Here is a 27,750-nt window from a genome sequence, read left to right as displayed (position 1 = left end):
TTTTCATGTCCTCAGATTGGTTTCTCAATACTTTTCAAGTATTTCTTTGGGATAAATCTAGTCATGTGGCTTATCGGATGGATTCTGCCAAGGGTATAACAACTTCGACTTGGCCTGAAGTTAGAATTCAGTGTGTTAGATTTGTTTTTTGGTTTCTATCTTCGTTTCCTTTGTTTGAGCTTACACTTATGAATAAATTAAAACAACGCTAATGAATTTGTTTTTGCTTCTGTTACCTCTCTCAGTTTCTTCTCTGTTTTCTTTACTAATTGTGAGTTCTTTGAGTTTTCTCTGCCCTTTTTGACGCCTTTTGTTAAACTTACTTTGTTGTTTTTGTTTTTTATATAACTTTCATTTAATTATTGTTTATCAATATGTTTCTTTTTTGGTTTTGTTTTTTAAATTTTTACATGCTAAGTTTTTCTTTTCGTTTTCCAGAAGACAGTGAGAATTTGGTTGTTAAATTTGTTTTCGTTATTTGTCTGTTATGTTTATGTTTGGTTTTTCTTTAGTTGCAGCAATTTATGCTTTAGGTCCGATATTTGTAAGGACTTCAGAGAGAGAGAGAGGGATGGAGGGCTTCAATCGGCTGCCAATCGGATAGACGAAAGTATATAGAGGTCAGATATTACAGATTGTTGTGGGAATGGAATGGAATGTAGGCCAGCTACTTGCTAATGGGATTTATATCAACTTTCATTCACATTTTGAACGGACCTAAAGCATAAAATGTAAAAGTTCGACTCCAAACCGAACTGATTTTGTACAATTTTTGTTGTTGTTGTCGCTTTGCTTTTTACAATTAACAATTTGTTTTTGTTTAGCGTCGTTTTTCTTATTAATTTCGTTACACACAGTTGTTTTTTTTATTAAGTTTGCTTTGTTTTTGTTGAGTTTTAATGCTAAAGAACCTTCAGTTGCTGCGCTTGACTCTGGGTTATCTAAAAAAAAAAAGTGTTTAAGGGTTAAAAAAGAAACGAAAATAAAACTAATTCTTGATAGATTTTGTTTTGTAGAGGGGAAAAATGAATTTTTCTACACATGAATGTCTGGTTGGTTTTTTTTTTTGGCAGTGTTTTTCCATTTTCATCATTTTGTTTACATTTGTTTTTCGTTCTTCTTTCGTTTTTTGTTAATTTCTAATTACAATTTGATATATTTTTTTCTTTTTGTGGAACACAAAATCGATGGATCAAGGTGTTTTTTTTTTTTTTTTGTATGTATGTAAATATGTATAACTACAGTTAAGTTAAGAGTTTCAATGTTTTCTTTGTTTCTTCTTCTTTCGGCCAATAATTGGCTATTTTGTGCGCAATGTTTTTAACGTTTTACAACACTTTTACAATTAACGGCAGTTATAAATGGCTGAACAATAATGGCTACTATTTGGCAGATAAAGAGGACTAGACTTGAAGATCCACAGGCAGATCCAGGGCATGAAATAAGGGGCTCCTTAAAGTATGCCATAGACTGGAAAAGTATTCATTGTTTTCATGCATATCTTTTCTCGTTTCTTCATATTGCATACTTTGGGGAGCAAAGTTCGCTCTAGATTCCCCTATGGACTGGGACCAACTAATTAAAAGGTACACACATAGATTATATTTGAACAATTCAAGAGGAACCAATAATCCTTTCGGTTTTAACTCAAACAAAAAAGTAATTAATAGGAATAGATTGTTGTGAGTTACACTTAATAATAATAATAATAATACTTTATATATATATGGGATGCTATATTTACAGAAATTCTCTTTCAACTCTATGCGTGGGTAGTGCAAAAACAAGAAACTGTCTACAGGATGGCGGAAACTTTTGGGGGAGATCAGAAACTAATAAGTAACTTAACTGGTGGATCTAAGCCGATAGGATTAGAGCGTTATGAGGAAACTTATGCTAAGGCATAACTATTCTACCCTAATCACACTCTTATTTTTTGGGAATTCTTTGGAGAACTAATGACAGTTTTGCACTACAAACATAAATAGCCCAATTGCAACCCATATACATATCTATATATATATATTCACTAAAAGTAGTCCGACAGATGTTGGCATGGGCAAGGATGTCTGAGCTACTCTCTTTGTTTTGTTTAAGGAACTGAAATTGTTATTGAGTTTTGCAGTTAACATGTTGTTGTTGTTGTTGATGTTCTTTTTTGGCGGAGGTTACAACTAAATAAGGCAATCTCTTTCTTTTTTGTTTTTGTTTTTTTTTTTTTTTGGTTTCTTTGTTTGTTTGGCACACACACGCACAACATAAATAACATTTTAACAATGGTTTTTGGGTTGGTTTTGGCAAGTGATTTTCAATGTTTGTTGTTGTTGTTGCTGCTGCTGTTTGGGGGGAGGGGGGGTTTTGGTTCATCACGCTTCAACATTGGTTCCCTAAATGCTACAAAACTTGTGTAATTTGTTTGTTTGCTTTTTAATTTTATGTTGTTGCTGTTGTTTTTTTTTTTTTTTTTTTTTTTTTTTACTTTCTTTTTGTTGGGCTTACTTAACTATTGTACAATGTGCTTCTTGCATGTTATTCGTTAAATTTGTTTGTAACCTTCATTTAATTTCTTAATTTTTTTTTTTTTTTTGTTGCTTGATGCATTTTTGCATTCATTCATTATTATATCTGGGGTAAAATGCTTTTCTCTAGTGTTTTGGGTTTTTGTTATTGATTTAAATTCTATCTTCCTCATCCTCCTCCTCTTCCTCCTCGACCTCTTCGCCATTCTCTTCGAGCTCCTCCTTATAGCCAGGGTGCTCGGAAATGGCATAGTAGTTGCCATTGTAGATGACGCCCAGTTCGCGTAGCGCATCGCCGCGTATTGTCGCCTTTATCGTCCAATTGTAACAATCATCCGATTCCGATTCCCGATCCAAACGCTCCACATCCAAGATTTTCGAATTGAGACGCTCCAAAATGATGCCGATATCCTTGATGCTGAGATGGCGCTTTTGATCCACAGACAGTTGATCGATAAGGAGCAGAAACTTTTCCGTTGTTGTCTTATCATCCTCCATCACTGTGTTCTCCGTCTCACTCTCGGAACTATCGCGCTCCGGTGCTATATCCAAGAAACGCACATGACCCTTGGCCCCCGAAGAGCGGCGCTGCATGCTGCCCATGCTGCTAGGATCCATAACCGATGATGATACTGATACTGATGTTGAGGCCGCCGTTGCCGCCACTGGCTGGGGACTACTGCAGCCGCCATCCTGTATGGGTGAGGTGGCCACACTATGCTTATGCACGGCTATCTTGCGTCCCTCCTCGTGCAGGGCACAGCAATGGAAATCGCATTCCGTGGTGCTCGGACTACCCGCCCGGCTGGGTGTGTGAGCGTGATGGGCACATTCGGGCGTATGCACATGAACAGCATCAAATGAGCCACCGCCACCGCCCTGTTTGGAGAGGCGACGACTGCCGCCAGGTATCACAACGCCAGGTGGCAATACAACGCCACCTGGATGGTATATACTAGCCGGTCCATCGTCACTGATTACCGTTATTTGTGGGCTGGCATATCGTGGCTGTGTTGAGGATTGTGATGATACGGATTTGTTATCCAATGAACTTTGTGCCGATAGCCCCTTCTTTGATGGCGAATACTTGTCCGAGGTGAGAAGACCGCCGCCGCCGCCGCCACCTCCACTACTGCCTCCGCCCCCTTGCCGCTGATCCCAATGCAAAACCACTGTGACACGCCCTTTGTTATCCATAATCTTCCACGATGGTGTCTCATCATGCAGTTCCAAAGCATGAATCGTCTCACAGACGATTTTTGGTATAGCTGAGATGGCTTTGAACATCAAAATCAAGATTAGATTTAAGTTAGAGGTAAGGGGAGTTGGGAGTGTGTTGGGGGACTTACCAGCTTTTATGACATCCACACCGGTGGGATACCAACGTTCGCCCTGCCTCAACAGCAATAAGACCGTATTGTTGGCCAGGGTTCGAAAATATTCACCATCCTCGATTTGGGTTCCATCACACTCCAGAACAACGCGAACTGGCTCTGAAGACGGAACCCCCAATTTATCCTTGCCGCGTACCAAGAGCTCTTCAAATGTTCCAACTACAACACCCTTGCGCACATTTCGCCAACTATCCCAAATTTTCAGTGGTCTCTTGCCGCGAGACTCCTGCAAGAAAAAGAAGAAGCAATAAGGAAACGTGAAGAAAGAAGCGAATTGGAAAAGAAACTTTCGAATTAGGTGTGGACACCTGTGCCCACCTGCCACCATCATCACCTAAAAATTGTATAACCAAATGTCAAGGTTACTCAACTTTTTCCTCTCACCCTCCCGCAGTAGCGGATCTAGGCGGGGGGCAGGGACATTTCCCACACCCAGCAGCAATTAATAACTGTGGGAATGAGGAAAATTGAAGACCAACTTTAGCCTCGTTTTAGATCCGCTACTGCTCACCTTCTCTCTCTTTAACTCTCTCTCTCCTACAATCTATTTGTAGTCGTAGGTGATCAAAAGAAAGGCGTATTAGCAGTGAAAGCAACAGCAAAAATAAAAACAACAACCATGTATGCAAGGACATGTATGTGTGTGTGTGTTTGTATGTATGTGTGTGGCGCTCCAGTGACCCAGTAACGAGTGCACAACGAAGAGAGCTCAAAAAAAGGAAGAAAAAAAATAGATAATGAGCAAAATGAAGCCAGCAAAATTGAAAAAGAAGAACAAAAAAAAAAAAAAAAACTGGCAAAACGAATTGTAAAATCTATTATGCCTACCCCGGTTATTCCATTGCCTGTAGGTCCTGTCGTAATTGCTGATCCACTGCCCAACCCTCCCACATTGGGACCACCTCCACCTCCTGGACCCTGCGACTGCTGCTGCTGCTGGTGCTGGGTTACCTGTGCCGCAGCTGCTGCTGCAGCGGCCACTTGTCTTATGCTAAGGCAATTGCACAGAGGTTTTGTCACACCTAAAGTACACAAGGTGTTTGACCACATGCTGTCACAGGGTGTCGTCGTCTGTCGTCTTCCCACTGTCGTTTCTTTGCACGTTTTGTTGGCCACAATTCCTTTTACAAGCACTCACACACAATATTTGTTTTTTGTTTTTGTTTTCGTTTTTTTTTTTTTTTTTGGTTTTGGTTTTGGTTTTCTTGTTTTGGCACGTTATATAAACTTATCAAAAAAACAAAAAGTCCTTTTTGTTGTTGGGGTTGTTAAAAAACGTTTTCTAAAAAAAATGTGTCTAAATGCCTTTTGTTTTTAATTATTTAGAAATTCGTTTTAGTTTTGTTTTAAATGTTGTAATTATTATCAATTTTTCGTTCACTTTTGTTAAGGGATTTCCTTCCTTTTGTCTTTCGTTTTCCGTTTTCGTTTTGAGTTCTTTTTTTTTTTTAATATTTTTTGGGGCGCGTCGTTTTTCAGTTTCTTGTTTAGGGCAGGTCAGGTTAGGCAGCCAGCGCCAGCGCCAGCTCTTCAGTTGACCTTCGCACTTTCACTTTACTACGCGCCTTGCCTTTGCCTCGCCTCGTCTCCTCGACGCACTCTCTCTCTCTCTCTCTCTCTCTCTCTCTATCTCTTCTCTTCTCTTCGCTCCTTTACTATCCTTCACTCCCTTTTTTGTCGTGATTTTACGGTCGTGAAACCTACGATTTTTCTTCTTTTCTTTTGTAGTGTTAATCAAATGACTTGGCCTTAGATATTAGTAGGTTTTTTAAGCTTAAGTTTAAATTTGGTTTGCTGTTGATATTTTTATTGAAATCGTTTCGGTTATTATTATTATTATTATTATTATGGTTGTTGGAGAGGTATTGTCACACCCAGCTAAAAATTGAATATTTCACTATTTAAAAAACGATGCCAGCGAGAAATTCACTCAAATCGTATCAAAGAAGCCCGTAAAAATGAAAATGTGCATCCTACTTGGCTACTGCTGGCTGGCTAACTGGTTGACTGAAAGGACGAAACTCCTGCTGCTGATGCTTTTTGGGCTAGGCAGCAGCAGCAGCAGCAGCAGCGTGTTGCGAGAGAGAATTGCAGAGAAAGTGCTCTCTCTCTCTCTTTATTTTTGCTGCACGTTGCAATTTTTGTTTAGCCACCAAAAAAAAAGCTTTGCTAACACGTTTCTTATTCACTCGTTTTCCTTTCCAAGTGTTTCTCTAATTTTATTTAATTTTCCAAATTGAAATTGCACATTTTTAATTAATCGTTTAGTTTTCAAAAGTCCTTCATCAAAAGTTGTTGCACTTCTCTTCGTCTCCTTAAAACACTCTCACTCTCTGCTGCTGCTTTGGCAGTTAACATTTTTGTGCTTTGGCCTACATTTGCATTGATGTTGATGTGATATAATCAGGACGAAGACGACGACAACGTATCCTCGTATCCTACGAGGACAAATACACGCTCTAAAGCTAACAAAACGCGCGCGCAGCACTAAATCGAATCGCTTCATGATACGGCAGCAGCAGCAGTATAAACGGTAAACTGTAAAGGATTCAAACGCTCCACAAGTCCTAGGTCCATCTGGGATCCATAATCAGCTTTCGTTTTCATTTCATTTGCTTAAACGCTGTCAACATTTGCCTCAATTCAGTCCACATGCAATTCAACTCAAACAAACATTTGTTCAAATCAACTATCGACAATTTTTAACTAAATGCAAGGAGCCTTTTACCTAATTTTAGGAAGAAGAATGAAGAATCATAGTTAAGCTTAATCGCTAACTGCCAAAATGGAATTATCCCTGGGACTATGGGCCATATTTTTCAGGATATTTTAAAGATGTCTGATCGTTGTGTAGATCTTGGTCCACAAGTTAAATATAGCGTTTTGCCTATTTTCGTTGCGGTTTTCAGAAAATCGGAAAATTGGGTCGTAAACCCTTTAGAAAAGCTTTGGTAATGCTCTCAGAGGTTAATTTTCGTATGCATATGGCATAGCCACTGATCTTTCCAAGGTATGTAATTAGATAATTCGCTTATCACTTCTCAAAAATAAGTTGACTTGGCAACGTTTCTGCTTCTATAATTCTTAAATTTTAAATTCCATTATGTAGTAGATTAGTTTTTAGTTAAAACTTTTTCTTTCTGTGTAAAAATTCGTGATGTGAAATGTCCGTTAAATTTAAACTCATAGAAATGACAGTATCTAGCAGACACATGTAGCGTCCACCCCAAATCCCCCGCACTTTATGTCAAATGTTCTTGACTTTTTGTTAACGAGATTTTCTTTTTTTGTTTTTGGGGAGAATGGAAAGCAAATCGGATTTTTGTTTATTTTATAATTATTTACATATTCAAAGACTACCTATGTATGTAGGTACCAAAAACCACCCACATTCACCCCCTCCCTTCATACACCTAGGAATATTTGGAATTTTTGTTTGGTTGAAACAACAGACAACAATCAAATGGCAACAAGCAACAACAGTTACAACGACAACAACATTCACACATAGAAATATGAGTGGGTGTGGATGCGAGTGTGTGTGTTTCCTAAAAGAAGCGGCATGGTGGGTGTGGGCGTTTTTTTTTGGTGGTGGGGAGGGGGTGTGGACGTATGTATTTGTATTACTATTACCCCCCGTTATTTGGGTCAAAGCTATTCACTCACCAGCAAAGCAAAGCAAAAGCAAAATGGCAAAAGCAACGAAATGAAATAAAGAAAAACTGCATCAAGAAAAAACAAAGGTGCACAAAAAAGTATGCTACACTTTTGTTTACATTCTAGATATTCTGCTTCACAAAAATTAAAAACCAAATTACAAAAACATTTTCACCCACATCACGCAGAGAAAGAGGAACGTTGGAACTAAATATCTAGTAGTAAATCGAAATTTACATTGATTTGGAAATATTTCAATATTTTTTAGTGCCGGCTCTGGCTGGGCTCTCACTTACCTCTCTGGCCATTACGACATGTCTCTCTCTCTCTCTCAAAAGCGCCCGCTTAAAGGGACTGCCATTTGCTCCTCAGCTCAGCAGATTTGCTCCACGTCCTTTCTTCCTGGGCGGCGCAGCAGCAGCAACAACAAAGCTTACACTTTTCGCGCATATAAATACGAATATGGTGTCTTTGTGTGTGTGTGTGTGTGTGTGTGTGTGTCGCTGTGTTTGTGTGAGTGTAGGCGGCGTATGAGATAGACAGAGAGCAATAGAGAGAGTGAGAGAATAGGAGTGTAGGAGGTGTGTGTCTGTGTGAGTGCGTCCGCTTGTGTGTGTGTGTGTGTGTGTGCTTCAAAAATTCTCTACTACACGTTTATTTTCAATCTTCTCCTCCCGCACATTCTCTCTCGGCTGCTGCCGCTGCTTCTCTGCTTCGTTGTTCCTTTTTTCCTTCTCTGTTTTGCGTGAGTGTCTATGTGTGTGTGTGTAAGTGTGTAACGGTGAGGGAGTGTATGTGTGGGTGTGTATGGTTATTTATTTTTTCCTTTTCACTGCCTCTTTCTTATATATTCTCCATTATCCATGAATTTCTTTTATTTTTGCTTTTATTTCGAAAATTTTCCGATTTCGTACGCCCACTTTTGTAGGTGCGGCCGCGTTTTTTTTTGCCTGCGATTTCTTTTCTTATTGCCAGTGCGTGATGCGTATGTGTGTGAGCATGTGCGTGTATGACCGTGTGTGTGTGTGCGGGGGCAAGAGAGCACCTTAAAGTACCGTTATATACAATTTTTATTAACACCGTGTTTTTCAATTTTTCTTCACTTTTTCAATTTATGTTTTCTTTGCAAATTCTTTTTACCACACACACGTGCTTTTTGCCGCTTTGTCTGGGGCTAGAAATAAACGGAATTTATTTTGCTAGCCGAATTTAACGGAACTTTTTTGCTTCGCTCTCTCAATTAATCTCTCTCTCAATCGGGGCCGAAAAAATAGTGGATCAAAAAGTGGGAGCCGAAAAAATAGTGGTTTAAAATAATGGGATCCAAAAAATATGGAGTTCGATAAATAATATAGGGATAACAAATCGTGGGATTTGTATGACCTCTAAAATAGGCGCACTTTTCGAAAGAGCATTAATACCACCAGCTGTGTGAAGGACTTTTAGTTTTTGTATTAAACATATAATATAAAATATGCAAATACATAATTTATTATAATAATTCTACTATAATAGTTTTTAGGCTTACATGCCGCAGATGCGACGAACGGTCGGTTGACAATTGACATAATGCAGTTTGTGAAGCATTGCTCTACAGTTTATGAAGCATTAAAAGCGGAGATTTTTTAAAATTACCGCCACTATCCGCCACATTTTCCCACATTAATCTCCTCGCACTTCCCAGCACTGCACAAACAAAACAAGAATTTCAATCACAAAGAGAAATACAAATTCAGCCTAAAGAGGACAATCAATCGAAATAATGGGATCCAAAAAAATATGTGGTTCGATAATTAATAGGGGGATCAAAAATAGTGGAATTTCTTTAACCTCTAAAAAAGGCGCACTTTTTGAAAGAGCATTAATACCACTTGATCGATATGAATAATTTAGTTTTAACGACGCTTCAAACTTTTAATCTTTGTATTGAAAATATAATATATAATATACAAATATTTTAAGACCGTTTGCCTTTTGATTCGTAAAAAGTCTGTGTGAGCGTCACAATTTTCCACACCATTTCATTTAGGTGTCAAGAGCCAAGAAAAATATTAGTCAACATAAAATACATTTAAAATATATAGTATTTTAAAAAATTAACGGACCCCTAACATTTTTTTTTTCAAATCCTAACAGCGCCTGTTAAGCATTAACATTTACGATATTCGGTTAACAGATCAAGGTTTTAGATTTTCACTCACACTCTCGAAATTGAATTGAGCGCAAGTCTTACGAATATTGGTTATAATATTTTAAATTTAAAAAAAAGAAAAAACAACAACAACAACAAATAGACGCGCATAAAGAACAAATAAATTTTTTGGAGAAACAAACGCAAATACAACAAATAGCAAACCGCAAACGGCAGTAGTGTTCGAGGTGTAGTGATCGTGTATGTGCTTTTTTTTTTTTGTGTTTTTATTTATAAATTTTTTTTGGTTTCACTGATTAAAAACGTAGAAGTCTAACAAAATCAACTCGACAATTTTTTCCAAAAAAACCTAACCACCATTCATACATGTATGTATGTATGTATGTAGTGTATATGATCACTTCTAGTGGTGTGCGTTAGTGTGAGTGAGAGTTGCGCATGTGTGTGTGTGTATGAGTGGTGGCTTTTTTTTTTTTTTGCCTCATACAAATAAAAAACACATTTTTTTAATATTTAACTAATAATATGTTATGATTCCTTTGCACTTGTCGCTCGGGGCCAACAAACATTTGTGAAAATAATCGTAGGGCCCACATGGAAAAATGAAAACATAGAAAACTGAAGAAGAAAATAAATGCTAGGACAGTGGCAGGGGAAGGGATCGAGCCAGTTAGGTCCTTGAAAACAGAAAAGAAACGGGAGAACGGAGGGTGAAGTATGATCGTGTATGATTTTGATTTTGTTCCGTTGAGACAGTGCGAAATATGCATTTTGTTTTTGCTTTTTTCGGGGGTCTTTTGTGACTTTTTTTGCTTGTCGTTTCTCTCATTTCGTTTTGTTATTATTGTTGCTATTTGTATTGTTGTTCTTGTTTTTTTTTTGTGTGTGTGCGATTAGAATTAATTGACAAATGGCAACAAAAAAAAAATGTTGGTTTTGTTTTTGTTGTTGTTCCTTTTGTGCTTTTTATTCTATGTATTTCTCTCTCTCTTCGCGTTATTTGCTTTTTGGTTGAAATAGTAACAGTATAAATAACTATCAGGATGCAAGAAGAAGCAGCAGCCAAAAAGAAAGCAATCGACAATGAAGAGAACTACTCCCCCCACTCACTAGCTGAGAGAGCCACTCTCTCTCACTCTCTATCTCCCTCTCTCTGGAAAGACTGACGGCAATCGTTAGACCAAAACTAAACATTTCAAAAAACCAAAAAGAACTACATACAATTATTAACCAACGTCAACGCCGCCGTAAGTTTTATAGCGAAAAATATTTTCAAAAAATTTGAAGTTCATTGACCGCGCTTAACATACATATGTACATATGTATGTAGCTGGTGTGTGGGAGTGTGTTTGTGTGTGTGACAGAGAGAGCGATTTTCAGTGTAGGCCTATTATTATTACTTGTTACACGCGGTCGAAAGTGCCATCATATGTGAGAGAAAGTGAAACGAGCAAAGAATTACAGTGATTTTCAATTATTTTCATAAGATCAAAGTGAAAAATAACGAAATACTTGTCCATGACCTTGCCTATTACAGATTCCACCACCGCCGCCCCCGCCGTGTAACAACCTAGCTTTACATATTGTTTGTTAAATGTATCAAAAAAACCACGTGCCTAATCTGTGAAACGGGACATCGGCTGCTGGCGTACACAAACCATATATACTTATGTCACAATCACCACAATTAAAGAGACAGAAAATGTCATCGCATTCCAAAAATTTCGGCGATGGCGATCCGCACAACTATCAGGAACTCAACATTATAGGCACAGGTACGTCTAACATAACCACAAAAAATCATACAACCACTCAACTTGGTGTAGGTCAAGAACCCGCGAACAATGTGCTGCATTTCACATGATTGCGTTTTTCATGGGGAAAACTCCAGCCAATAATAAGAAAAACATCCTTAGAATTTGTCTTTGTCTTTTTATTATGGATTATCTATGATTTTTCAACAATATTAGCGATTTTATATCTTTTTAATCGAAGAAAATCGATCGGTTTTAATAAGGTCTTTGATTAGTTGTTTCTAAAAAGGAAATGGAATGATTAATATTAGTCTCGGGCAGTACATTGACTATTTTAAATAGCTATTCCACAAGGAACTCTAAAATTTAGAATAATCTAACTTTTCTTAGTGTGACATATATTGCCTACTTCTAGGTTTCTTAACTGTTTTTGTTAGTTAATGAAACTAATTCAACAACTTATTTGATTGAAAATCCAATTATTTAACAGCTTTTATTAATTTCGTAAGAAATTGTTGTGGATAATTTGTTCTTTAGTTTAGTTTAAACAATTTCTTGCCTACCTTAAGGCTCAAATACTTGGCCACGTGTTTTTTCTCGCCTGTTCATATACCCGCCCCCGCTCCCGGCCCACAAAAAGTGCAAAAATTCAATAAGCAGCTTAACAATCAACACTCATTTGTTAAAAGTTACTAACATTTTCATACAATTACTTTTAACTTTTAATTACGTCACCTTGAGTTAACATTGTTTATTTATAATTGAGTCAAGGGCAAAGTCTTTTAGGGGGTTAAAAACTTGTAAGTATATTTTGCTGTTATACACTTGTCATATACTATATAGATCTTCGATTCTCGTTTCTTTTGCTGTCTTCATTCTCAATTATTGCCGGTTGCTTTGTGTTTGATTTTCGGCAGCGGCCTTTCAAATTTTTTTTTTTTGATTATATCTTTGGTTTTGTTTTTTTTGTTGGTGTTTTTATTTTTTGACGAGTTGAAATAGACTGCGAAAATTTCGGCGGTGTATCATTTTTTGTTTCTTGTTTTTGCTGAGGCTTTGGGGCTTGGCCTTGTACTTGGACTGAGTTGACGAAGCTTCGGTGACGACTTCACCTGATGGTGTCGGTCGGCAAAAGCAGGTGTTTCACTTCTAACTTCTGCCTCCCCCCGCACTGGAGGTGTGCAGACGTCTGTCTGATCAATTTCATCAGAATAATATGTTAGCTACTGTCGCAGCCCACGCACATTTGTGCATGTCTGGGGGGTGATAAATTTCCGGTGACAATTTTGAATTTCGATTTTTGTTGCTTTCTTTCTTTCGTTTTGTGTTACCTTTGCAGTCAGTCATCATCTGTGTTGTTTCTGTTAGATATAACAACAATAACAAAAACAAAACCAAAAAAAGAGAGCAAAAGAATCAGCCGGTTTTTTGCTTATCAAAATCTCCGGACCAGCTGACTTTAGAATTCGCGAATTTCACTTGTTCTGCTCTCTCCAACACGCTGCTCTTTTGCTTATCTCTTTCTGCTCGCTCGCCGTTAGATAGACAGAAGAGAAACGCGTACATGAAAGAGGGGTGACGGGAGAGGATTTATATATTTGATTAGCATTTTGTTGTTTCTTTCTTTGTCATTTCATTTTTTTTTTGCCTTTTGGTTTTTTATATATTTTTTGTTTGATTTTGCAATTTACTTAAATTTTTTTTTGATTTTTTTCTGCAGGGGCCTATGGGACCGTCTACAGAGCCCGCGACATGATCACTGGAAACATCGTGGCCCTAAAGAAGGTGCGGATCGCTCTAAATGACAATGGAGTGCCCATGTCCACGTTGCGAGAAATCGCGCTGCTAAAACAATTGAATGCCAGCGATCATGCCAACATTGTGAAGTAAGTGCGAGGGCGCCAAGGCGCCTCTACTTTACACAATTATTATTTTTTATTATTTGCCAACTAATTTGAAAAGAGATTACAATAGTGTTTTGTGAGAGTTTGCGGGGAAGGTGATAAGGGGAAGGGACAAATAGCATTATGTTTGTTGTTGGGTCATTTATATTTTTCCCCATTGCCATTTCATTCCGGTTTATCTTCTGCCTTAAAAGAGAGGTATACACACACACACACATTCATACATACGGAGAGATAGACAAAGAGACAACAACACCGAAAATAGAGAGCCAGATTAAGTAGCAACCAACAATGTTGCAGTTTATTACCTCCCCACCCCCTACCTCCTTAAACGCCCCCACTCCATATGTATGTGCATGTCCAATATTTGACATATGTCAACGTCAAAGCCTGGCGGCGCCATCGTCTGAAGGCTGCTGATAACTGACTAGCTGAGTGCATATTGATTCATTCTATATTTCCCATATTGTGCAAAAATAATTTTTGCACCGACTTCAAATTTCCGTTGGTGGGCGTCGTATACGTTTTCAAAAATATCGATAGCATTACAAGTCACTCAGTATACTACTATCTCTATGAGAGAGTGGCTCCGTATAGCTGTCACTTTCTCGCGCTGTTCCACTCAATTGCGCTATCTCGCTCCATCACTCATTCTCTCTTTTACGGTTTTGGCTTACCGTAGTGTCAATTTACGATCACTGTTTATCGTAATGTTAACATTTAAATCGAAAATGTACAACAATAATATTTGACGATTTTAATGCCCTAAAAGTAGATTTATGTCGATCTCTGCCTTACAAATGGGTTCAGGTTGCCTCTGCAACTATTTTTAATAAACCATAAAATTTTTGAAATTTTTTTGATTTTTTCATGCATTTGATTTGTTTATTGAATATCGTAAGACTGTGCATGTATGCGTTGAGTGATCTTGTACAAGTTGCCAAAATATTCCGTATTATGGCTACAAGGCGCCACTGTTGGACTTATACCACGCGGTCGCTCGATACTCTTATACTGCATTGATTATCGATAATAGTTAGGCGCAAATGTTGTAAAAATTGAAATTTAACTTTATTTTCAGGCTCTATGAGGTATGCCAGTTCTTGGAACGCGACGATCAATTAATGATACTATTGGTCTTTGAGCATCTGGAGCAAGATTTGTCCGATTTGATTGAACGCTTGCCAAAATCTGGAATGTCACCCAGCACTGTACAGGTAAACGCAGAATATAAAACAATTCAACTAAGTACTTTGTGTGTATATGGAAAATTTTACATTTAAATTCTTTGCAGAGCCTTTCCCGTGAACTTTTAACCGGCCTCGATTTTCTGCACTCACATCGCATTATCCATCGCGACCTGAAGCCTCAGAATTTGTTGGTCTCGTCGCAGGGACATTTGAAAATCGCTGATTTTGGTTTAGCCAAAACCTACGATTCGGAAATGAAATTGACCTCAGTTGTAGTAACGCTTTGGTATAGAGCACCTGAAGTCCTTTTGGCCCAACCGTATAATAGCTCGGTGGATATTTGGAGTGCAGCGTGCATAATATTTGAAATGTATAATCGTAAGGCTCTGTTTCCCGGCACTTCAGAGAAGAATCAATTGGATAGAATATTCGAGTGAGTAGGAGAAATCTACAACTGCAAAACTCCTATTACTATAGATGATTTTCCTTTCGCAGACTCACAGGACGACCCTCAGCCCAACAGTGGCCCAAAAGCATTTCCGTGTCCAGAGAACATTTCCCTCAACGTCATCCCAAGCGTCCGCGTGACTTTTGTCCCAATCTATGTGAATGTTCTGATGATTTATTAAAAGTAAGATACTCAAAACTATTTCTTTAAACTTGGATACTAAAATATTTTATTGTATTCTGTAGCAAATGCTTGACTATGATATACGACTGCGGCCATCGGCCCTGGCTTGCCTAGATCATGAATATTTTCAACAGGAGCCTCTATAACATTAAACGGACCCAATGGGTATACCGACTACATCATCGGGAAGAAGGTGCTACTCATTGGGTCGCTGTCATCAGTAAATGTTCCTTTAAAAATTTGTCAAAAATCCTTACGTATAATGTATACCTCAATATATACCTTTTTTTTGTCATAGCCTTAAGTCTTTATTTGTTATACAGACTGCCTTTCCCCATACACACACACACACACATCTCCCTTATACAAACTGCTATATATACACGCACACACACAAACACTACATATATATACATAAATATCTATATATACGATATGTAAGCCGATTTCTATGGATATCTATAATAGTATAACCATTTTGATATGTGATAAACGGAAACACTTAAGTGTAAACTATATAATTTTTCCAAAATTATGCTTAGCGAAAAGCAGTTTTTGTTCTTATTTTTTTGTGCAGATTTATATAAACTTAAATATTGTATTTACATATAATTAAAAGCAAACCCTGTCTGGTTTGATTAAAAGCAAAACTATTTTTCAATGAAAATCAAGTGTTTTATTAACCAGAATGAAATTTGATAAGTTGTAGTAAATACTGAATGATGTCCTTTTTAGTCACACATACTTAGCATCGAAAAAGTCTTGTAAACTAAAACTTGTTGACATTTTTAGAACTTGGCTTGAAGAAATCATGAAATCATTTTAAAAATATAACGTGAGAGCTTAGAGTCTGGCTCTGACCTAAGGTTAGTTATCCTTGGACACCCTCTCCTCATTCGAAGCTCACATTATTAAGGGATGTCCTCTTAAAGGACTTTTATATAGATTCCACCGGATAAAAAAATTGAGCCGAGATCGATGACATTCTTGATGCTTCGTATATATGTAGCTAAAGTATTCAATTCAGTCTCACAACAAATCATGAATTAAGTATTGGTAAAATAAAAAGAGTAATTTCAACAATATTTAGTTATTGAATAAAAATTGAGTTCTTTATAAACAATATTTAATTAATGATTTGTTGGGCCGCACCTCTTTCAGATATGGTTCATGATATTTGATTTAATTTCAAAGGGATTCTTCTCGACCGATTTAAAAAGTATTTTCTGTAACTTCTAGGTATTATTTTCAAATTTAAATGCAACTAAAATCTAGTTTTGATTAGTCAAGAGACGAGACGATAGACTAAATATTGAACAGATTACGATACTTCATATTTCAGGATACAAGCATCACAATTTAGCTGAAATAAAAATAAAGTCTGTCAATAGATATATTTTTTCTTTAACGAGTTTCTTCTATAAACTTTAAACTATTTTAAAATTCGACTTGTTTGTTGCTCTCTTTAATTGTGCAATAAATCTCGAACCAAATTGCAATGTGATATCATTTATGATAGTTTAAAAACGAAACAACTTGGAAAAATAAATGTAAATAATAAAATTCAAAGTTATCAAACTTTACCTTAGATCCCAAAAGGTCTCTTTGTCCATTATATAAATGGATGTCATTGATTAAATGTGTTAACTGACTAAAAACAACTTTTGTCGTCGATCAGTGAGGTTTGTTTTTATAAGTATAAGAAAAGAAAGTCCAAGAGGATTTCAAAATGCCATCCTCAAAAATAAACAGCTGGGTTGATGTATTGTTGATAGTCCACATAATATTGTTATACTTTTTCAAAGAGAATTTGTGTGTGTTGATTTCGCAAATACGTGAAAATTTATGATATTTTTCAAAATTGAAATCTAGTTTATCCAAATGTTTATCGTAAATAGATACTAGCCCGATGAAAGTGACTCTGGAAGATAAATACACACACATGATGCAAAAAGGCAATCTCACGTTTTCAATGCCAATAATAACAACAACAATTCGGGATCTTTTCCACGTTTGTACAAAATCATTTCGGCCAAACTAAAAGGTCTTTTTATTTAGTAGTTTTCCGGTTGATAAACAAATTACTATATCAATTAATAGAAAGCACGACTTCCTAATGACCCGCGGTGGCAGCCTTGGCAGCGATCTCATCCTCCTTGGCGTGCTGAGCGATCAGCTCCTGTTTCTTGGTGGCAATACGCTCCTCACGGCGTTTGCGTGCCTCGCGCACCTTTTGGCGCCTGGCCTCAGCCTGGTCAGCGAGCATCTTGCTGCGCTGCTTCTCGGCCTTCTTCTTGTGGATGTATTCCATCAGAACACGCTTGTTCTTGAACACATTACCCTTGCACTTCATGTACAGATCGTGGTACAGATGACGATCAATCTTCTTGCTGTCGCGGTACTTTTTGAGCAGACGACGCAGGACACGTTGACGTTGCATCCACAGCAGTTTGGTGGGCATACGGGCATTTGCTGTACCCTTACGCTTACCGAAACCGCAGTGACGACCCTTGCGGCGGGCTTCGGTGTTTTTGCGCACACGATAACGGGAGTGGACCACCACAGGCTTCTTAATGATCAGACCATCCTTGATCAGTTTGCGTATGTTTTGACCTGCAGTGAGCGAGGTTATATGGGTAAGTTTCAAAATTGTTTAACCTGTTTAACCGGGCCAATATACTTACGCGAGTTTGTGTTGGCAATTTCGTTGATTTCATTGGGATCCAACCAAACCTTCTTCTTGCCGCAACGCAATACGGAGGCTGCCAACCTCTTTTGGAGCTTTAAAGAACTGCAATGAAGTATAAGAGAGAAGGGGGAAATATGTTAAAACAGCGTGCTTATTGCTTATGTGTTCAGTTGTGTGTGTGCGTGTGAATGTGTAGGTGTGAGCCGATTTTATTTCACCATAAAATGGATTAAAATGAATCGCACTCATCACATTTCTCTTCACAAATGATTAGATTTCTTCTGTCAACAGTTTCCTTTTATTTTCAACGCATAAATGGAATCAAAACACCGAATTCAACACAATCGAAATGTACCTCATGCTGTCGACCCTTGCTCGTCGTGGCTGGGAAAGAAAGAAAAATTTGACAGCCGGAAGTGCCAGCCATTTTTTGCGGTTATCGATGTTAGTCAACACTATCCAACGATAACTATCGATTACACGACGCAGTTAGAGCTCAAAATGAGTAACTATCGGAATATTGCAACTTCTTGCGCTATCGAAAATTCAGATGTTATCGGTTCTCTAGAGACAACAACAAATAAAATAAAATTGAATAAAAGTAAATTTAAAAATTCTTAGCAATGCAACAAACATTAAGGCGTTGTGTATCGCCTCTTTTTCGCCTTAATCCCAGTTACTATGCCAGCCCGCCCACAGTCGCCAGAAGATGTCTGTCAGCCCTGCCACAGGAAGAGAACAAAAACAAAAACGTAACAAATTGCAGATTTCATATCCATACATTTGATCCATTTTGATTACGTTCTAGCAAACAGCTCTACCGCGACTAATGGACTTTCCTGAAGTAATATGGCCATCAGCTCTAAACACTATTAAGAACTGGATAACTATACAGTTTATTATACGTCCGTATTTTGATACCGAATTTCAGCTGAAGGACTTTATATATGGGGCCAAGGAGGCTTTGCAGGTGAGCACATGAGATCTGTAAACGAATCTCTATGAATATTTATCTTACATATGTATGTATGTAGGTGGTCTCTTCTCGCCTAATGGGTGGCGACCTGGATTCTCTGCAAAATTTGGTTTCCTCAGAGGCCATCGATGAACTCAAGCCGGTCATTCAGAAGCTGTCAATGACCCAACGCCGGCAATTGGAAATAAAACAAAGTGATATCTATCTCAGTTTCCCCTATCAAGTGGGCATCATTTTCGATGAGGCCAATGATAAGTTACAAAAACGTTTTGTCGAAATTACAATGGTATTCCATGTCATGCGTGGCCTGTCCGAGATGCGTGAACGAGGCGAGGAGATTCCATGGAACTTGGGGTAAGTGTGGGCTAAACTAAAACGGACTCTAATCACATTAGATGTCAAAGAGGATACTTAATTAAAATTGTCCGATTTAAATAATAAATACATCCTTATGAGACTGATACGCTAATTGATATAAAAATTATCTGAAAGGGGTTGATTGGACGTTGGAAATACACGTATTTTCCAAAAACACAGATTCCGAACCTTTTAAAAAATAGTCCTTAAGGGGAGCGATCAATAACAATTTGAAAACTTTATTTATTAAACCTAATATTTGTATAGTTTTGATATCTCTAAAATTCCAAGCAAACTCTTAGCCTATAAGGACAAGTCTGTCTTGTATTTGACTTTATTGAGTTGTAAACTACATACAGCTAAGTTTATTATGAGTTTCTTTATTTTTTGGTCCACTTTACCCCTCCAAATCAGCTTAGTGGACAGATATTAATCCCCCTGAGTTAATGTTAACGCATTCAGCGTGAGATGTGCGATCTTTTTAAGTGTGCCCCTCCCCTAAGATGAATATAGGAAGATTTTCTATAATTCCTTTCAAAATTAATGGATGTTCCCTTAATAAAAACTAAAATAGTATAACATTTTACAATAATTGAGCTCCAAAATTACTCATGACCATTCGGGAAATTCATTTTAAAACATTAATAGTAAAATAATAATTGACAACTTTAAATCAACTTTATTTTTCTACCCTCTCAACATTGTAGAACTATGCCGGAATATCAGGATAAGGTTTTTATATGTAATTATCGCTTTATCAAGGAATTCACAACGGGCCAGCAATCCGATTGGACCATTAATATGGCCAATCATTTCCGTGCCATTGATCTAATCAATGAATCTAAATAACATTTAGTGTTAATTTCTGAATTTTCCCCAGACAAAAAGAGAAATAAAAAATAATTTTCGTTATTGTTTTTCTAGTTTATATATATGAAAATTTATATAGTATATAAAAAACAATGTTCAATTTATTTTTGTTTGTTGGTTTTTGTGCTGATGTTGTTGTTGTTTAAGTTAAGTGAAATGTGAGAAGAATGACAATTATTTGATTTTTGTTGTTAACTTAATGGCCCTTCTTGGACTGCGACTCGTACTTGGCCCTGTAAATGCCCTTGGAGTCGTATTTATCCAGAAGCAACTTCCACTCTCCGGGCTTATTGGCACGCAGGTAATTAATGACCTTATTGGAGTTACGACGCTGGACTTCAGTACACTTGGAGCATTCCGATTCCAAAGCATCGGGCAGGAGGCGCTTCAACTCACGACCCTCTGCTGTGCATGGTCCCTTTTCCATTAGGCATTTGAGATAGTTGTTCAGAATGCGACCATTACCCAGGACATCATCCACATTGACATTATCAAATTTGTTGGTATATTGCTTCTCGGGAGCAGCAAACGCCAGGCCGGCAAATGCCAAGACAACCAAAATGGCCACTGAAGTTTTCATTGCAATGAACTAAAAAAAAGATAATGAAGAGGAATAAATAAATATGTCAATAATAAATGGCACAAGCTGCAAACTAAACCCAAATTTCCCCCCCCTCTCTCAGTGTTTCTGTGAAACTCATGCATTATTTATGATTAATGAAACTCTCCATATCGCACATGCATACTAATTGATGTTTATATTAATTTGTCTCAATATACTTTTTTGTAAGCCAAAAGAAGATTTCACAATTTGATATACGTATACCCTGACTAAATAAGGGCGATGTGATTTTGCCTAGAAGTTTGCAGACTATTTGAGATTTAATATTGATCTACATATCTCTTTGTCTCTATCTCGTTGTCTAGCTATCAATTAAGTTGAGTTCCAAGTCACTTGTGTCATCTTTTTCATTAAGTGGCAGTTATCTGCTTTATGTTCATATAAATTATATATGTAAATGTTTAAACCTTTGCGAAATCGGTTTACTATCATTAAGAGCGTTCAAAGTGCTTTAACCTTTAGATCATGTGAGTCCAAAGGGTCCCTCAGGATTGTCTTTGTCTCTGGAACGGATAGAAGAGCAGACTTCAAGAACTTGTGACTTCTGGGAATACTTTAAGAAGATCTTTGAAGGTGATATCTAGAATAATTGGCGTAAACTTCATGGCATTCGCAGATCTTTAAAACGAAAAACTTTTCCTCGAGGGTATACACAATTCTATCCTAGGTCTTATTGTTAGTGCTGCTTTGTTTAAACACTTCGCCTCGTATGAGCTGTTTTTTTCTTGTTCAAATCAAAGCCATGTCACCAATAATATTTCTCGATTTCGGTTTGCTATTGCATTGTTGTTGTTGCTTCCGCTTTACCGTTAGCAACAACAAGAAACAATCTTTCAGACACATTTTTTGTGCTGCTCAACATGTTGACAATATCTTTACGCAATCCACTTTTATTGACCAGGCCTACGAGTTGGCTGAAAGCCAAAAGCTGAGCTAGTTTCCCTCCCATTTCCCGGCGCCGATGCCACCGCACACTTAACACTTGCACTTTTTTGTCTTTTGGTCGGTTACTCACATTTCTTTTGATAAATTTGTGTATGTTTTTTTCGGTTGTTTCAGCTTGGACAGCCCAGTTTTGATTGCGAGCTATTAGCCTGTTTCCCCGGCTTTTATACTAAGGAGCTTTATGAGACTTTGCATTGCTCTGGGCTCTCGGGGCTCTGAGGCGGCTTATAAGCCAAGTTGAAGCTTTTTGGCAAAGCTGAACCGGATTTTAAGACGAGACGAGACAACGAACGGTGTTTATTTTGTTTTTTTTTTTTTTGTTGTTTTCTGTCTCTGTTTTGTTTAATTTTCAAGTGAATTTGGCTAGTCAGGGACGGATTGGGTAAGAGGTCTGTGACATTCGACAGATTTTCTAGAATTATTGAAATTTTCAATTAGGAGTTCACATCATTGGGAAATCCCATAGAAAATGGAGGATCAGAGTGACAAAGGGCAACCTATGTAAAATATATCTTTCAAATTTTATGCAAACTTCTAATACCCTATAAAAACTTTCAAGTTAACAGAAGTTGTGTCATTATAGAAAATTATAATCAGGAAGCAGTCTCTACATTGCATTATATAGTTCCATGATATTTCTAGATCTTTCATAGATATTCGATTAATTGAAAAATAATTAAATTATTGATCGGAACATTCCATCTTAAAAACCATTTATACATATATGATCCTTCCCATTTGGAATATAGGATGCACTATAACCTTTCATCATTATAGTAGTTTACTTATCACTCCTTGAACTGATTGAAGTGGTCATTATTGCTCTTTCCTTCCTCCAAAACATCCATTCCAATTCTATATATTATTATGTATGTATATAGAATATCCTTTCAGCTAACCTTCATATATTACAAGATATTTATGACTTATCATAGTTTGCCATGTCTAACAATAAGATAATAATGTAAAGACTTACCAAACACTTGTTTAACCCAAGTCTTTAAGCTTTATCTTAACAATTAGTTATTTAGGTTTGTCACTTACTAATTTGTAAAAGTAATTAGTTGGATTAAGATTAACTGCCCCCAAGAGATGATAAACCGTACCTGGCTTCAATTCAATTTCCATCTTAGTCATTTGATCATTGGTTTTAGAGTCGGCTTTATCATTAGTTTTATCTCTAGTCGCTCTGAGCTGACTTTTGCCCAATGCTTTGTTTATTTTTCTGAGGAAAAACGCGTCAAAACATTTGACGTACATAGACATACATAACTCCTAGTCTCTGGATAAATTTTAGTATGTTGATTTTGCCATCTCATAGTGACTAGAGGGAGACAGAGCGATCAAGATAGAGAGATATACTAAGAGTAGTCACAAATTGCTGTAACGAACAAAATGGCATTTTGTAATCACTTTTTATGCATTTCCATTTCCCTTTTTAATTGTCTTCTACCGACCAAGTTGATCGCATGTGTTGAAATCCAGATGGAGGAAGGTCTAAATACACCTTTTACTTTGGGGATTTACCCAACTAAACAAGAAGAAGAAGAAGCATATACTAAAATGTTAAATGTATGTGGTTTTTGGCACCTAAACGATGACTGGACATTTGGCATCAATATCAAAGGTTGCCTGTACTTGAACTAAAAATAAATATTTGCATAGCCATTTCTCTGATTATGTTTGCTTAGAAGGGGGCACTAGAAAATAAAGCAACATTTTAATTGACCATAAAAAATGTAGAATAATAATATATAATTTTTGTGATGTTGTGGGTTTTATGACAATGACGCAGGTTACGAGCAGATGATGCTCCCTAAATAGACAAGCCCAAAAAAAAAAAGAAGGTTGAACCCTCTCCAGTGCCTGCTCCCTGCGGGTGAATGTGTGATATAACCTTTGTTCATGTTTGCGTGTGTTTTGTGTTTTGTTTAAGATAATTATGCAAATTTTAGTATTATAAATCAGCTTGCAAAATACTTTTAACATTCAAAATTGGGGCATCCTTTGCCCCAAAGGCGTTTTTTGAACTTGATCACAGCAATCCGCGAATCGAGGCGACAACAGCAAGAAACGTGACGTCTCCGCTTCGATCAATCGGTGAGACAAAGGGTTGCTGTGGCTTACCTTGAAGTGTATGTACGATATAAGTTTAAAAACGGGCAAAAGTTCAGGTTCAGGAAAAAAATAAACAGAAAACCAGAAAATATAAATCAAGACACTAATATCGAGAAAACGAGAGGGCGAGATCGAGATGATGTTGATGTTTTAACAAGCTACGTGCTTAAAAAAGGTTTTTCATTGTCGAGAAAAAAAGCCTATCAACGACAGCGACAATCCAATCCAAATCAAACAAATAAGCCGCGACCTCAAATCAAGGTAGTGGGGATGGGATAGGGGATTTCGGCAGTTGGGGGGAAGTAGACTAGACGGACTGAGAGATGTTTGAGATGTCTGCCCTAAACTTGACAGATAAGGTGAAATGATTTCAATTCAATTTTTCAACTTAATTACGTATGTGTGTGTGTGTGTGTGTATTATATAATAATAACAACAACAATAATAATAGTATAAAAACAACTGATAAGCTTAAACTTAAAGGAAACACAAAGAAGAAACTACCTTAAATGTCTATTTAACATTCACATTTTGGCATTGCGTAAGTGCATCTTGAGGAAAAGTCGTGGCCAGCAATACATTGTTACGTCCGCCAGCCTGATCACAGCAGATACGATGATATAGCTGTCTATAGCTTATATTACCATAAAATAGACACACAACTTTCAAGCCACTCCAAAGGGCCAAAAGCAAGGCAAGCGTCATCACAGACCATTGCAAGTGTGGCACTACATTGATGTTTAACCACATTAAGTTGGTCACCAATTCGGGCAATTCACCCATTTCCTGTAATTGTCAATGGAAAGACCATTCAATTAGCCATCGTTAAAAGTAAAAATCAAAATCTAAAATTTACTTACAAACTCATACCAAAAAGCTGGTATTATCATTTTACTAAACATCCTCAATCGTTGACTATAGAATGTCAAGTCGGGCATCGGAATATTCGATTGGAAACGATATTTCTCATTTATGGGTATACCAGTGACTGGCTCCAACAGCACAAAGCCCTCATGTTCCTCCGCATTTGGATTGAGACCCTCAAAGTGACGCTCCCAATTGTAGTCACTGCCATAGAAATGGGGCTGAGAAAAGCACGAAGGAGCATCATCTAGAAACAGAGAAAATGCAAATTATATCAGTTAAAGCTAAAACGATGTGATATGAATCAGGCTTATCAGCCATATAGCAAACAGATGGTCAGATCAAAAGTTCACTTTCCAAAAAACACATGCCAAGATATGATTTAAATAATTGATTTCGTATTTAGAAGAGATACTGTATAACTACATAAAGTCCCAAATATAAGTAAGGTCTAGGATTCATTTCACTAGTTCACAAATTTGTGGGATCTACAATTATTCTATTTAGGAGAGTTTGTTGATTAACAAAAGATAAGATTTTTAGAAGAAACTGACGCTTTTTCATGCTTTCGTAAGGTCTAGAACCCAGTTCTTAGGAAAAATTGTATGGGCACGATCCTTTCTTGTGTTTCCTTCTCCTTCTCCTTTCCTTTAAGATATCAAAATTTTAGATGTAAATCGAAAGTACTCCTAATTTTTGAATAAGCTAAAACTAAGTTAATATTTTTGACCAAAAATATAGAGATATACAAATTTTTATCGATGGTCTTTGTCTATGATTAACTTTCGACTTACTTATCACACATTTGGAGGCATCAAACATGGCTCTTGGCAATTTAGCTCCATAGGTAGTTTGAAGACATTTGGGTGCTTCTTCGTAGGGTCTTATCAGGGTATAACGAAATGTGTCTATACCCTGATAGGTTTCTTCTCCTTGATAGTTTAGGGGCAGTGTGCGGCATGATTCAATGGCGACAAGGTTTAGAGGGGTATCCTTTTGAACAAATGGCGGGAATAGAGAATTATCCAAAGCTCCCTCAACATAGGCAGGACAACTTTCACCATCCGGGCCACGAGTTCGTTGACGTTGCTCTTTCAGTATTCCTTCGTTATTCAGCGATTTAATGCGAAAGAAATTCTCAATGCCACTTTCAGGACCTATATTCACTGTATAGACCTCTTCCTTCTCCTTGAGGGCCTAGAAGCATAAAATTACACATCGATCCAGAGGATATTCGACAACTTTGTGGCACAATTCACTACTTACATTGTGAAGCAGGCCGCAATTGGACGTAAGTGTTAGGAACTTGGACATCATTTCTAGCCCAGGACGTGTAAACTCCCATAGGAAATAATAGATGGTTCCATTGACAAAAACATCCTCTCCCAAGGTGAGAGCATCGAAACCAAAGGCCGAATACGGTGCCTCGTGACTGAATTTGGCAGCCGAACCAAGTAAAATACTATTTGGCAGGATAATGGTTTGGTTTAATATATCAGGCGATACACTCTCCTCTGGCAGGAATTCGACACGACGATACCGATGCTTGCGATATGTCACGTTATGTTCCGTTCGTTGCAGTATCTCATTATAGCCAACAATATTATACACAATGGGACCGATTTGATCGAGTTTCAGCTTGGAGTCGGTGCCACTGAGAAATTCCTCCGAATTGGTTACATTGAAGAGGTAACTCTTCAATTTGCCAAATGGTGAATTGATCCAACTATCCATTGTGGGCATCTCTTGGCGGAAACGCACATGCTCTTTGGCCAACTCATGGCGATAGTTAACGCAACACGAGACGATGAATATTAACGATGTGAATAGACACAGTAAAAGACAAAGTGCCAATTGTAAACGTTGCAACGGTTTCAATTTCATAATTATGCTCGACGTTTTTTAGGCTACGTCCGTTTCAGTGAAAACACGCGATCTGTTTGACTAAACGTCAGAATTTCAGAACTTAATTTTTACATCTCGCGATTATTTCTTCTCAAATTTATATATACTACGTATAGTATGTATACTAAGTATGTTGTGGCAACAACAAGAACCGAAAGGCTATCAGCTTTGAAAGCTAAGCCCTGAGCTTGAGTGATAAGAGCGAGCGTGGCTTCTTGGTTGACCCTAGCGTAGAATTTACGCAAATCGTAATTAAATTTTATGTCTTTTAGAAGAGATTATGAATATTTTTTGTTGTTTGTTATTTTGAGCCTACAAGTCTAGCATCGGTTGGCACCTGTCTGGCTCTGGCTCTGGTCATCTTGTCATCATTAATCATCTGGGTAATAACTTTCTTTAAATGCTTTGTGTTTTCGATTTCGATTTTTCCTTCCATCATCATGATCATGATCAACGTTACCAGGTGACTTGAAGCGGTTTGTCGGCCCCACTGATAGGCGCTAAAAAAAATAATGTGTGCATATATGTAGCTTATTCTTATCAAGAGCAGACAAGCGGCCAGAAAGACCCAGACCGAGATCAAGTCCTTATCGTTTGATTTGAGTTTGAGAGTCAGATCGTGGTACGAAACAAATGACTTGCCATTAAAACAGACGCTTTTTGTCTGGGGCACAGTGATCTCTGGGTATAATTAGATTGAAATAATGTGTTTTAAATTCGCATTTTGCTTTTTATGGTCCTGTGCTCAAAAAGTGAATCCGGTCTGCATTTTACAAACAAATTCCCAAAGTGTTTTGCACGTCAACCAGTCTAGTCCAAACAGATAAAGCTAAATTGTAAAAATAATATATAATTTAATGGCTAATAAATGAACATGTTATTGCCTCATAGTTGGCTTATAGATTTCCAAAGCAAGTAGGCTGCGTAAAGGTCACGGAACTAATTGAGTGAAACTAATTTAATATTCATTCTTGATAGTTGTCGGTTGCCCAACTTAAGGTTGCCTTTTGTGTGGCATACTTGTAGGGGCTTTTCATTAAGTCAACAGATTTACAATTGTTTGCATTGAATGCAATACAAGAATTTGAATCGTTATGATATATAGACTTCTATAGGGATTAAAGAAGCTCTCAAGTGGAAATCATGAGTGTTTAGTGAGAAAGTCCTTTCTTTTGTTTACATTTGTTTTTGTTTTCGTCGAAT

At 37.3% G+C, this 27,750-nt stretch overlaps 6 protein-coding genes and 1 long non-coding RNA gene across 9 annotated transcripts; 2 read left to right on the top strand and 5 right to left on the bottom strand.

Moving 5' to 3' along the window:
- Positions 1-2,116: 2,116 nt before the first annotated feature.
- On the bottom strand, positions 2,117-8,804 carry Drep2 (DNA fragmentation factor-related protein 2). Its single transcript, XM_068291918.1, has 3 exons — positions 7,867-8,804; positions 3,869-4,139; positions 2,117-3,796 (listed from the first exon to the last, which is right to left on the bottom strand). The coding sequence occupies exons 1-3, from the start codon at positions 7,876-7,878 to the stop codon at positions 2,673-2,675; spliced, it is 1,407 nt and encodes a 468-aa protein (XP_068148019.1). The 5' UTR covers positions 7,879-8,804; the 3' UTR covers positions 2,117-2,672.
- Positions 4,498-6,624, bottom strand: LOC137578250 (uncharacterized). Its single transcript, XR_011032566.1, has 2 exons — positions 4,742-6,624; positions 4,498-4,621 (listed from the first exon to the last, which is right to left on the bottom strand). It is a non-coding gene; the product is annotated as an uncharacterized lncRNA (long non-coding RNA).
- A 983-nt stretch (positions 8,805-9,787) lies between the features above and the next one.
- On the top strand, positions 9,788-15,868 carry Cdk4 (Cyclin-dependent kinase 4). 3 transcript variants are annotated; one of them, XM_068288757.1, is made up of 7 exons: positions 9,788-9,962; positions 11,260-11,497; positions 13,197-13,362; positions 14,462-14,597; positions 14,675-15,003; positions 15,066-15,201; positions 15,264-15,868. In XM_068288757.1, exons 2-7 carry the CDS (start codon positions 11,392-11,394, stop codon positions 15,345-15,347), a joined length of 957 nt encoding a protein of 318 aa, XP_068144858.1. In that variant the 5' UTR covers positions 9,788-9,962; positions 11,260-11,391; the 3' UTR covers positions 15,348-15,868. The 3 variants fall into 3 exon arrangements, with proteins under 3 accessions (XP_068144858.1, XP_068144859.1, XP_068144860.1); XM_068288758.1 differs by lacking the exon at positions 9,788-9,962 and adding an exon at positions 10,817-10,969; XM_068288759.1 differs by lacking the exon at positions 9,788-9,962 and adding an exon at positions 11,093-11,153.
- A 1,327-nt stretch (positions 15,869-17,195) lies between these two features.
- RpL19 (ribosomal protein L19) lies at positions 17,196-18,313 on the bottom strand. The gene is made up of 3 exons (XM_068288644.1): positions 18,246-18,313; positions 17,886-17,992; positions 17,196-17,814 (listed from the first exon to the last, which is right to left on the bottom strand). Exons 1-3 carry the CDS (start codon positions 18,248-18,250, stop codon positions 17,315-17,317), a joined length of 612 nt encoding a protein of 203 aa, XP_068144745.1. The 5' UTR covers positions 18,251-18,313; the 3' UTR covers positions 17,196-17,314.
- A 115-nt stretch (positions 18,314-18,428) lies between these two features.
- Positions 18,429-20,151, top strand: LOC137575966 (m-AAA protease-interacting protein 1, mitochondrial). The gene is made up of 4 exons (XM_068288760.1): positions 18,429-18,642; positions 18,699-18,860; positions 18,925-19,220; positions 19,931-20,151. Exons 1-4 carry the CDS (start codon positions 18,514-18,516, stop codon positions 20,070-20,072), a joined length of 729 nt encoding a protein of 242 aa, XP_068144861.1. The 5' UTR covers positions 18,429-18,513; the 3' UTR covers positions 20,073-20,151.
- Phk-3 (Pherokine 3) lies at positions 20,127-21,870 on the bottom strand. The gene is made up of 2 exons (XM_068288761.1): positions 21,731-21,870; positions 20,127-20,682 (listed from the first exon to the last, which is right to left on the bottom strand). The coding sequence occupies exon 2, from the start codon at positions 20,671-20,673 to the stop codon at positions 20,290-20,292; it is 384 nt and encodes a 127-aa protein (XP_068144862.1). The 5' UTR covers positions 20,674-20,682; positions 21,731-21,870; the 3' UTR covers positions 20,127-20,289.
- A 2,300-nt stretch (positions 21,871-24,170) lies between these two features.
- Positions 24,171-26,590, bottom strand: LOC137575963 (scavenger receptor class B member 1). The gene is made up of 4 exons (XM_068288754.1): positions 25,909-26,590; positions 25,437-25,839; positions 24,639-24,889; positions 24,171-24,564 (listed from the first exon to the last, which is right to left on the bottom strand). The coding sequence occupies exons 1-4, from the start codon at positions 26,524-26,526 to the stop codon at positions 24,292-24,294; spliced, it is 1,545 nt and encodes a 514-aa protein (XP_068144855.1). The 5' UTR covers positions 26,527-26,590; the 3' UTR covers positions 24,171-24,291.
- Between the last annotated feature and the right edge of the window lie 1,160 nt (positions 26,591-27,750).

This window comes from Drosophila tropicalis, unplaced genomic scaffold, assembly GCF_018151085.1.
Source record: "Drosophila tropicalis isolate 14030-0801.00 unplaced genomic scaffold, ASM1815108v1 contig_593, whole genome shotgun sequence".
In the NCBI taxonomy this organism is placed as follows: domain Eukaryota; kingdom Metazoa; phylum Arthropoda; class Insecta; order Diptera; family Drosophilidae; genus Drosophila; species Drosophila tropicalis.
Note: the sequence above shows the minus strand (reverse complement) of the source record. Positions and strands in the feature narration are given on the sequence as shown.

Bases quoted from the DNA above. Each gene is read 5' to 3' on its own strand.
- RpL19 (XM_068288644.1), bottom strand. The intron at 17,815-17,885 runs GTAAGTATATTG...CGCTCACTGCAG, and splicing joins AATTGCCAACACAAACTCGC to GTCAAAACATACGCAAACTG.
- LOC137575963 (XM_068288754.1), bottom strand. From the start codon at position 26,526: ATGAAATTGAAACCGTTGCAACGTTTACAATTGGCACTTTGTCTTTTA. The intron at 24,890-25,436 runs GTAAGTCGAAAG...CTCTGTTTCTAG, and splicing joins TGCCTCCAAATGTGTGATAA to ATGATGCTCCTTCGTGCTTT. The intron at 24,565-24,638 runs GTAAGTAAATTT...TGACAATTACAG, and splicing joins CAGCTTTTTGGTATGAGTTT to GAAATGGGTGAATTGCCCGA.
- LOC137575966 (XM_068288760.1), top strand. From the start codon at position 18,514: ATGCAACAAACATTAAGGCGTTGTGTATCGCCTCTTTTTCGCCTTAAT. The intron at 18,861-18,924 runs GTGAGCACATGA...GTATGTATGTAG, and splicing joins GGGCCAAGGAGGCTTTGCAG to GTGGTCTCTTCTCGCCTAAT. The intron at 19,221-19,930 runs GTAAGTGTGGGC...TCAACATTGTAG, and splicing joins GAGATTCCATGGAACTTGGG to AACTATGCCGGAATATCAGG.
- Cdk4 (XM_068288757.1), top strand. From the start codon at position 11,392: ATGTCACAATCACCACAATTAAAGAGACAGAAAATGTCATCGCATTCC. The intron at 13,363-14,461 runs GTAAGTGCGAGG...CTTTATTTTCAG, and splicing joins GATCATGCCAACATTGTGAA to GCTCTATGAGGTATGCCAGT. The intron at 14,598-14,674 runs GTAAACGCAGAA...AATTCTTTGCAG, and splicing joins TGTCACCCAGCACTGTACAG to AGCCTTTCCCGTGAACTTTT.
- Drep2 (XM_068291918.1), bottom strand. The intron at 3,797-3,868 runs GTAAGTCCCCCA...TGATGTTCAAAG, and splicing joins TGTGGATGTCATAAAAGCTG to CCATCTCAGCTATACCAAAA.
- Phk-3 (XM_068288761.1), bottom strand. From the start codon at position 20,673: ATGAAAACTTCAGTGGCCATTTTGGTTGTCTTGGCATTTGCCGGCCTG.